Consider the following 10,648-nt stretch of genomic DNA (forward strand, 5'->3'; position numbering starts at 1 on the left):
GAACCCAAGTGAAGGCACGTGCCTCTCCAATGATCCTTTAGGCGGTAATATCTCCACGCCCGCCCTCGAAGTCTCCATTCGCGGCTCCCAGACGATGGCCACCTCACCCCCACTTTGCAGGAGGCTTCTCCCCGCCATCTGTCCAGCCCCGCGGGGGTCCCAGTGGGCTGAGCCGGCCGCGGGAGAAGGCGGGCCCGGCTCTTGGCCCGCCCCACGTGGGGCTCGGGGTGGGGGCTCTGGCCTATGACCGGATGGAAACTCCGGGTGTCCAGGGTGGGGAGGGAGCGGGGAGGCGCGCGGGTGAAAGGCGCATTGATGCAGCCTGCGCCCGCCTCGGAGCGCCGCGGGGCCAGCCTCTGAGCGCGTCCGAGCTCCCGGGCTCCTCCAGCTCCCGCTCCGCGTGTCCGGGCCGCCGCGCGCCATGCGCCCCCAGGGCCCCGCCGCCGCCCCCAGGCCGGGGCGCCTCGGCCTCCTGCCGCTCCTGCTGCTCCCGCTGCTCCTGCTGCTGCAGCTGCCGGCGCCGGCGAGCGCCAATGACACCCCCAAGGTGAAGCAGAAGGCGCTGCTGCGGCAGCGGGAGGTGGTGGACCTGGTGAGTGCGGGGGACGGAGAGGCGGTGTGTGTGTGTGTGTGTGTGTGTGTGTGTGTCTCACCGCGTGCGCCTGGGTGTCCTGCTTTGTCCGAGTCTGCGTGCAGGGAAGGACCTGGGCTACGTGTAGTGGCTGGTGACCTGGGGCGCTCAGGGGAGACCAGAATGGGGGAAGAGGGGGGAGATGCAACGGGTGGGATGCCCCAAAGTACGGGGATCTGCCCAATAATGCCTGGCCTCTGAGCCCCCCGGGCCTTCACCCCATTGTGAGGATGGCCAGGCTTAGAGCAGCCCCGAGAGGAGGATGAGGAGCGTGGGGAGGTGAGCACGTTGGCCCGGGAGCTGCTTGGAGACCCAGGGCCAACTGATTCCCTGGGTGGGCTGGGCCGGGACATGCAACGTGGCCTTTGTGGGGACTGGTGGCCACGTCTGCCGGCCGGAGAGAGCAAAAACCCTTGCAGAGCCTCCCTCCAGCGCTTTGTAACTTGAAGACCATGAGTCATGTTGGGTCATCCTCCCAGGGCGCATGGGCTGCAATTTACTTGGTTGGAGACCACAGCCCGCCTGGCCCAGGGTGGTTCTGAGGGTTTATGGCCGGAAGGGGAAATGAAGGGCCCAGCACTAACCCTCCAAGGACCCGCTTCCTGGTTCTGGTTGGACAGATAGGCCGCCAGCGCTTTCGGACACCCCCGGTCTTCCCCTGTGGTCACCAGGTACCAGCATCACAGTTGAGCAGAGGGAGAAGCCCGTTTCCAGGAGAGCAAATAAGTAGCCCAAGCGCTTTCTGAAGGGCTCATCTATGGGAACGTGTGTTTGCTTAAGGCTTTTTCCCTCTAAAAGTCAACAAACAGGGGGAGTGCAAGAGTGATCCTGTCACAACTACCATAGTCCTTGGCACATAATATGGTCAATCCTTAAATCAATCTTAATCGCAAACAAGGATGGTGTACAGGCATTGCAAGACACGGGAGAGGACATTTTTAATTTAAAAACAAAACAAACCTGTTTTGTATATGTTAAGCTGCCCTTGTAAATGCAGCTAATAAACCAAGCTCCCAGGCAGCTAGCTGTCAACCAGGTTCAAAAGCTCTGAGAAGAAAAAAATCCCTGCCATTTCACAGGGCTCTTTCTGGTGATGTGCCGTGTAATTTTGTTCCACAAAGCAGAATTGTATCCAGCGCTGCTGTTCCATGTTAAATGCCCAAATTGCTTTAAACTGCACCAACTGAATGTGGTTCCTGTGGAGTTTGCATTTTGTGAATTTGTAGTTATGATCTACAACATAACCCTTTTCCCCATCAAGCTAGCCATTTTTTTTTCTTTCCCTCCCAAGATTTACAGAACCTGCGGTTTCCCACAACTCTAGCCTGACTTGGAAAAGCTTACTACACAGCCAGGCTCAGGTGCATCCTGTAGCTTGGATTTGGTTTTGCTGGAGGGGGAGAAGGGGAGGGAGGGAGGGGAGAGAGGTCCACATAGAAAGTTTCAACGGACTCTATAAAGCAACTTCTTTGTACAGGATCTTTCAAAGCATTTCTTTCAAGCTTCCAGCAAGTTCTGCCCCCTGGTGGCCAGTCCAGTGAAAGAAACAGGGGCTCATTCCACAGATGTTTATCTTACCCCGCCCTGGTAGGTGCTAAAGGTGGGCTGAGTGAGCATTTTAAAATGAAAAAAAGATTGATGTGCTACGTGTGAAACCGAATTCAATACAATGATGTGGTCTCGGAAATGCAAATTTTAGATTAAAAGGTGGATAAAAATTCTCCACCATGGCAGTGTAGACATTTGGGGGCAGATGATTCTTTGTTGTGGGGACCGCCCTGTGCATTGTAGCATTTTTAGCATCATCCCTAGCCTCTACTCCTTGTCGATGCTAAGAGCAATCTCTCCTTCCAACTTGTGGCAACCAAGAAATCAAAGAATACCAGGAGTCTTATTGCTTCTCCTCTTTCACTAGAAATCTGTGTCCAAACATTACGTGTATCTGCTACTGTCAGTGAATGAAGTTACTGTAATGAAAATTGTCTCCAATTAACTACACTGTTTTAGACTATTTTATACTTTAGCATGTTTTCTAATACTTTTGCAGTTTTGCTGCTTTTCTTACTATTTCTCTGGCAGTAAATAAGCGGCAGTGTCCTTTGTTTCCTTACAATCAGAAAAAGAGCACTCGTCGACGTCACAAAAATCATCTGTCAAAACAAAAATTAAATTGGTGGTGTGAAAAGCAAATTGATGGGCGAACATTAGAGACATAAGGTGTCGTTACTGGATTTTAGAATACAACCACGTCTTTTCCCAGAGGGGGAACTTAAAAGATAAGCTTTGAAGTTATTTTAACATATAAGGAACCTGGTGTTTTGTTCTGATTGGACAATGTATTGATATAGAATGATAGTATAGTTGTATAGAATTGTGGATTGTGACAATCTACACAAATGGGAGAATGTTAAAGTAAAAATGTAAGTGGATTGGGTCTAGATTTGGAGGGTCTAGTAAGTGGTCCCATTCAGGAATTAGACAGATGGGGATCGAAATACCACGTTTCCCACTGATGTAACTGCATTGGTGCGTGTGGCTTTTGTGTGTTAACTGGAGGGTTCGCTAATGCTGTCTTCTCCAGATCTAGACCCTGGTAAGGCCCACCCAAGGGAGTGGTCACACTTGCCCACGTCACTGCCTCACATGCTTTGGGGGAATAATGAGAGTGACCATGGCTGACACACGCAGTGTTTACTGTGCACCAGGCACCTCTAAGCACACTTTGCATATCATTTCACATCTCATACAAAACCCTACAAGGTAAGAACCTTTGTTATTTCCCGCATTTTACAGAGAAGGAAGCAGGCACTGGTACCTCGAGCAGCTTGCACTATCTCACAGAGCTAGTCGTGGCGGAGTCAGGGTTAAAATCCAGAGAACCAGGCTCTAGCATCCATGTGCTTAACTTCTGCATGACCCGCAGCTGCCCTCCCCGCCAAGGAAAACAGAATCCTCAAGATGTTTGAGAGATCACCGCCACCTGTTGGAGGCTAGTAGTCGCAAATAAGGTCATTTGCTCCCTCTCAGGGAGGAGGAGTGTGGTGGCGCTCAGAAGGGTTACCCCGTGACAGGTCCTCCACGTAAAAAAATGTGAAGTCTGTGCAACTTAAAGAAATCACAGTGTGTTAGAAATAACTTTAAAGTCAGTTCTCTATAATAACTCGTCTAGAACATGAGCAAGGGGTATGAAAGGACTCTGGCCTCCAAGGACTCAGAATAAATGCGGTTCTAATCAGATCGAGTCTTTGAATCTTGAGTGGTGAGAGCGCCTCTTCCTTTCCTCTTCCCACCGATCTAGTATAACGGAATGTGCTTACAAGGGCCTGCGGGTGTACCTGGACGAGACGGGAGCCCTGGGGCCAATGGCATTCCTGGTACCCCTGGGATCCCAGGTCGGGATGGATTCAAAGGAGAAAAGGGGGAGTGCCTGCGGGAAACCTTCGAGGAGTCCTGGACACCTAACTACAAGCAGTGCTCATGGAATTCGCTGAATTATGGCATCGATCTTGGAAAAATTGCGGTAAGTAAAATCAGAATTATTCTAAAGTTGAAGCAAAACGTAAAGGTTTTCACCCCTGGCTGATGTTGTTCAGTGGTCAAAGCACTGGCCCACACACCTAAGGGTTGCAGGTTCGATTCATAGTCCAGGGCACACATGCCTGGGATGAAGGTTTGATCCCCAGCCATGGTTCAGGCAGGTGCAGGAGGCAACCAATAGATGTGTCTCTCTCACATCAATGTTTCTTTCTCTCTCTCTCTTTCCCTCCCTCCTTCCCCCTCCTCTCACCTCCCTCCCTTATTTTTTCTCTAAATATCAATGGAATGCTCTGGTTTCTCTTCAGACTGTATAAATCTTTCGCCTTTTACTAAATATCAATGGAGCCCTAGCTGGTTTGGCTCAGTGGATAGAGTGTCAGCCTGCAGTCTGAAGGGTCTTGGGTTCGATTCCAGCCTAGAGCACATGCCCAGATTGTGGGCTTGATCCGCAGTAGGGGGGCGTGCAGGAGGCAGCCAGTCAATGATTCCCTCTCATCATTGATGTTTCTATCTCTCTCTCTCTCCCTCTCCCTTCCTCTCTGAAATCAATAAAAATATATTTTAAAAAATCAATGGAAAAAAATATCCTCAGATGAGGATTAACAAAACAACAACAGCACACACACACACACAAAAATTAAGGGTTTTCATAGTTGAGTGTTAATTTTAGGTGAGATTTTGTGTTATTTATTTTTACAAAAATATTTTTTTTAAATTAAGGAGGTACCATGTAACTTTAACTTAAAATTAATGAGAAAAATTGGTAACATCTCAGAGTTAATTTTATAAAGATATTTCTAAGACATTTAACCCTAATACCTCAAATAACTTACTCTATTTTTTAAAATGCAAACAAAAAGGGAGAGCATGCATGTCTGTGTCCACAAGATTGGACAGTAAGCAACTTTCCAATGTATCCTGAAGTAAATTTAAGTTAGTCTAAAAAATCCTGCTGTGGCCGAAACCGGTTTGGCTCAGTGGATAGAGCGTCGGCCTGTGGACTGAAGGGTCCCGGGTTCGATTCCGGTCAGGGGCATGTGCCTGGGTTGTGGGCACATCCCCAGTGGGAGATGTGCAGGAGGCAGCTGATCGATGTTTCTAACTATCTCTCTCCCTTCCTCTCTGTAAAAAATCAATAAAATATATTTAAAAAAAAAAAATCCTGCTGTGGCTCCAGACATAACGGTGGGAAGAATTTCTAAGAAGTTTACCACATGATGGGAATCGTCAGGCAGTGGGAAGGCCCTTGGCATTTGCCCTTATTCTGGGTCGAGGCCTAGCTTAACATTGCTGAGCCTGAGAGCAGTGGAATGGACCAGAGAGGGACTACAGGGACCATTGTACGTTATTCTGCAACACTGAGGGGCCAAGCTACTCACAATAGCCTGGCTGGCAATGCATTTTGACTAAGGACTCAGTCACTTTGATCAGTGTTTGCTTCCAAAGTAACTGCCAAGTCCACTGGGATTCATAGAGTTGAAGAAGTTGGTGCTATTTCTAAGCCTTTCTTCCCTTGTTAACCAACTCTGTACATGGTTCCATATCGACAATATATTACTTCATGATATTAACCACTACTATCACTAGGCAAATAGAAGAGACTTTATTTTCATAAAACTCTAAGGTTTTAATCTTTATGTGTTATCCCCAATCCTTATCTCATCTGTTAAATGTCTGCTATCCTATATAATAAAAGTCTAATATGCTAAGTGTCCGGTTGACCTGTCGGCTATTCAACCAATCAAAATGTAATATGCTAATGATATGCTAAGGCCGCTCAACTGCTCATTATGACATGCACTGACTACCAGGGGGCAGATGCTCTGACGGGTAGGTTAGCTTGCTGCTGGGGTATGGCTGATCAGGACTGAGCAAGACAGGCCAGACATGCCCTGGAGCCCACCCGTGGCCCCTCCCTGGCTGGCCAACCTCCCATGTCCCTCCCTGGCCCAATCTGCACCAGTGGGGTCCCTTGGCCTGGCCTGTGCACTCTTGCAATCCAGGACCCCTCAGGGGATGTTGGAGAGCCGGTTTCAGCCCGATCACACAGGCCAGGACAAATTCGGGCACCGGGCCTCTAGTGTTGTCTATAAAAATCTTTGCCACTGTCTTGATTTGATTTTCATGTGATAGAATTTCCATAAAAGTTCTTCCATGGTTTTGGTGACCGTGACCATTTTTAGTTTCATTTGTGATTTCTTAAAAACACATTTTGTTTAAATATTGCCTACTTCTTTAAACACCTGACATTGACAGACCAGTTCTTAAGTTGTAGTTCATCAGAAGTTGCTGAGTTCTCTCCAAAAGCTATCCCTATGGTCTCTGAATTATTAATGTGTTTTCAAGTTCCTTTTATCAGTGGACAGAAGGGTTTGGGAGCCTTCTGCAAGTAAAAGATAGGGCCATGAACCAACTGACTGATGAATTTTGCAAAGACCAATTAGAGGGGGAAAAAATGTGGGCCTTATCATTGTGTCACATAGTTAAAGACTAAAAACCCCAGCGAGGCTTGAACCCATGATACTGTATGCTGCTGATCAAATAGAAGTAGATCGAGAATAAATATATGTTCCATGAGGGCAGAGACTCTATTTTGTGTACTGCTGTATCTATAGTATCCAGCACATAAGGCTCAGGAAATATTTTTGGAATGAAAAAAAAAAAAGTAAAGATAGAGATTGGCTTGGTCTAAATTCTGAAGACTACCTGTTTTTAGTAAAACTGAAGGACCTTCAGTGGGGTAATTCTAAGGACGCCATAACTTGATTTTATAAAGAGTTCTTCATCTCAGAGTCTCCTACCTGTCTTGCAGAAAATCTTTTTCCCTCTGTAAAGGTTAAACGTTTTAAATGTAGCTTGGGGTAAAGGTAGTTAAGAGTCACAGTCCAGTTTGAAAGCGTCTTTTTGAATAAACTCGGGAATGCTAACGGAGCCCCGTCTGTGTGTGTGGCAGGAGTGCACGTTCACAAAGATGCGCTCGAACAGCGCGCTCCGAGTCCTGTTCAGCGGCTCGCTGCGGCTAAAGTGCAGAAGCGCGTGCTGCCAGCGTTGGTATTTCACGTTCAACGGAGCTGAATGTTCAGGGCCTCTCCCCATTGAAGCCATCATTTATTTGGACCAAGGAAGCCCTGAACTGAATTCAACAATTAACATCCATCGCACCTCTTCTGGTATGTAGCACAGCGACATCGCAGAGTGCGTCTCAGGTCTTGAGAGACAAAGATGCGTTTTGAGTCCACGGTCACGTTGGGTAACTAGGACAGCACATTGTTAGCCCATAATGCATTTCCCACCCGTGGTGTGAAACCTCACATGTTAATCAGTTGGGTGGGATGTCAGAAGTGACTTGTTATTCCTAAGTTTCTGCATTAAGATGAACTGATGGTGGGAATGTGGACTGGTGCAGCCGCTGTGGAAAACAGTATGGAGTTTCCTCAAAAAATTAAAAGTGGAACTGCCTTATTATGACCCAGTGCTTCCACTTCTGGGAATATACCCAAAGAAACCTGGAGCACTGATTCGAAAGAATGCATGCACCCCTATGTTGATGGCAGTGTTATTTACAATAGCCAATAGCCCATCAGTAGATGAGTGGATAAAAAAGCTGTGGTACATTTACACAATGGAATATTATGCAGTTGTAAAAAGAAGGAAATCTTACCCTTAGAAACAGCATGGATGGACCTGGAAAGCATTATACTAAGTGAAATAAGCCAGTCAGAGAAAGACAAGTACCATATGATATCACTTACATGTGGAATCTAATGGACAAAATAGGCTAACAAACAAAATAGAAACAGACCCATCGATAAGAGTACAGGCTGACAGCTGTCAGAGGGAAGGTTGGTTGGTGAAGGAATTGAACAAAATAACCCCAACAATTCATAGACACAGACAACAGTATGGTGATTACAAGAGGGAAAGAGCGGGTTGGCAGGGGAGGTAGAAGAGGATTAAAAGGGCATAAATGGTGACGGAAAGAAACTGGACTTTGGATGGTGAACACACAGTACAATATATAGAATATATACAATATATAATACAATGCATTATAGATTTGTACGCTTGAAACCTATATAACTTTATTAACCAATGTCACCACAATAAATTCAATAAAAAATTTTTTAAAAATATAAAATACTTGTAAATCAAACCAAAGTATTGACTTTTAAAAGTAAAGGCTTCCTTTGTTTAATCAAATGAGTTGCTTTTTTGTTTTAAGTCATCTCTGTAACTAAACTAAAACAAATTCTGGTTTTATGGTTAAAACCTGTAAGAAAAATGCCTGTTACGCTTATATCATAGAATGGGTATATATTTGTATTTTAAAAGTATTTATGTGCTAAGAAAAACAGAATTTATTTTTACAAAACACATATGAAGTATTAGAAATTTTAATTCACTGTACATTAAATGGATTTACTCCTAGCTAAAGGTCTTTGTCCTCTCAAGATGTTCCTCTCATCTCTGTTTTGCAGTGGAAGGACTCTGTGAAGGGATCGGTGCCGGGTTAGTGGATGTTGCCATCTGGGTGGGTACTTGTTCAGATTACCCCAAAGGAGATGCCTCTACTGGATGGAATTCAGTGTCTCGCATCATTATTGAAGAACTGCCAAAATAAATTCTTTCATCTTCATTCCCTACCTCTTTTTAGTATACCTTTGACTGGCTAATTTTAGTGACATTTTATATAATTTTTAGGTAGACATCTGAAAGAAAAACAAAGTCTAAATGTGTTTACAGACCAAAGTGTGATTTCACACAAGTCCAGTATTATTCATTTTCCTTCACTCAGATGGTTTGAGGATTTTGTAGTTGAATAGAATGTGTGCTTTCTTCATATTCCCGTTCCTGGGACCTATAATTTAGAATGTTATTGTGGTCTTTAATTTTTCCCATTCTCTTAGTATAGCACTTTTTTAAAATATAAAAGCTACCAGTCTTTGTACAAGTTGTAAATGTTCAAAATTGTTTTATATCTGTGAAATAAAACTTATTTCAAATAATTTTAATATCTTTATCCTAATTCCTAATAAAATTAGAGTGTCTAGTACTTTGTATCTGAAAAGTTGAGTATAAACCTAATTTTGTATGTATTCATTTTAAGGGGGCGGGAGTGGGTGGAGGGGGAGACATCTGTAATAATTTCAACAATAAGTATAAATTAAAATAAATAAACAAGTATATAAAAAATAAAATGGAACACACCAGAAAAACATAAAAAGTTATGCATAGTACTGTTCCATATTTTGAGAGATATAAAGAAGAAGGAACTTATGTGTCAGGAAATACACTAGCACTTTAGGAATTTTACCTACTGAACAAAGTAAAAGGACGGGTCTTCTGGCCTCCAATTGCTTACCATTTGGTAGGGAGGATAAGATACATATAAAAAATAACAATAAATGAAAGGTGATGTTGATTGCCATAAAAGTTGTTGAAGGGGGCAGTATAATTCAAAGGAAGATCTGCCAATTCCAGTTGTGTTCAGAAAGAATTATGATGAAGGAAGCCCAGGTACAAGAGTGATAACGTTAAGTACATCCTGTGCTGGAGTTCTAAGTATCAATATGAATTCATAAAGTACTTCATCTCAATAAAGTTATAAAACATAGCAACAGCTCTAGCTTTGTTTACTAAAAAGCCTAGAAATAATGACCAAGTAAGTAATGCCCAGATTGTGATTTCTACATACCATTTTCTACTAAAAGGAACTACGGCTCCATGAATTTTGGGGGGATTTCCGCTCTGGGGCAGGAAATGTACAATATGAGCCTGGGACATCTTGGCATACTGGACAACAAAGACAATCCACAAGGATCGAAGAGCCAACTTGACTTGGTTCCCACTGGCAAAGATGACATGGTTTAAGCATTAATAAAGATAATAGTCATAACCGGTTTGGCTCAGTGGATGGAGCATTGGCCTGCGGACTGAAAGGTCCCAGGTTCGATTCCGGTCAGGGGCATGTGCCTTGGTTGTGGGCATATCCCCAGTGGGAGATGTGCAGGAGGCAGCTGATCGATGTTTCTCTCTCATAGATGTTTCTAGCTCTCTATCCCTCTCCCTTCCTCTCTGTAAAAAATCAATAGAAAATATTTTAAAAAAATAAAGATAATAACAATGGTTTGACAACACATCAACTATGTTTAAATGCATGAGTTCATCCTATATAATAAAAGGGTAATATGCAAATAGACCCAACAGCAGAACAACCAAAGTGTAATATGCTAATGATATGCTAAGGCTGCTCAACTGCTGCTATGACGTGCACTGATCACCAGGGGGCAGATGCTCTGACCGGTAGATTAGCTTGCTGTTGGGGTCTGGCTGATCGGAACTGAACAAGATGGGCCAGACACTCCCTGGAGCCCTCCCGCGGTCCCTTCCCAGCTCAATCGTGCACCACTGGGGTCCCTCAGCTTGGCCTGTGCCCTCTCGCAATCCGGGACCCTTTGGGGGATGTCGGAGAGCCAGTTT

At 44.7% G+C, this 10,648-nt stretch overlaps 1 protein-coding gene across 1 annotated transcript; it reads left to right on the forward strand.

Annotated features, from left to right (window-relative positions):
- The first annotated feature begins 277 nt into the window (after window positions 1-277).
- Window positions 278-9,774, forward strand: CTHRC1 (collagen triple helix repeat containing 1). The gene is made up of 4 exons (XM_081111621.1): window positions 278-592; window positions 3,930-4,151; window positions 7,122-7,338; window positions 8,647-9,774. Exons 1-4 carry the CDS (start codon window positions 422-424, stop codon window positions 8,787-8,789), a joined length of 753 nt encoding a protein of 250 aa, XP_080967747.1. The 5' UTR covers window positions 278-421; the 3' UTR covers window positions 8,790-9,774.
- The last annotated feature ends 874 nt before the right edge of the window (window positions 9,775-10,648 follow it).

This window comes from Myotis nattereri (genome assembly GCF_964212035.1).
Source record: "Myotis nattereri genome assembly, chromosome: 17".
Taxonomy (NCBI): domain Eukaryota; kingdom Metazoa; phylum Chordata; class Mammalia; order Chiroptera; family Vespertilionidae; genus Myotis; species Myotis nattereri.

What these genes read in the sequence shown, in the direction of transcription:
- CTHRC1 (XM_081111621.1), top strand. Translation starts at nt 422, where the DNA reads ATGCGCCCCCAGGGCCCCGCCGCCGCCCCCAGGCCGGGGCGCCTCGGC. An exon ending in AGCGGGAGGTGGTGGACCTG is followed by an intron (nt 593 to 3,929) that starts GTGAGTGCGGGG and finishes CCACCGATCTAG; the next exon opens with TATAACGGAATGTGCTTACA. An exon ending in TCGATCTTGGAAAAATTGCG is followed by an intron (nt 4,152 to 7,121) that starts GTAAGTAAAATC and finishes TGTGTGTGGCAG; the next exon opens with GAGTGCACGTTCACAAAGAT.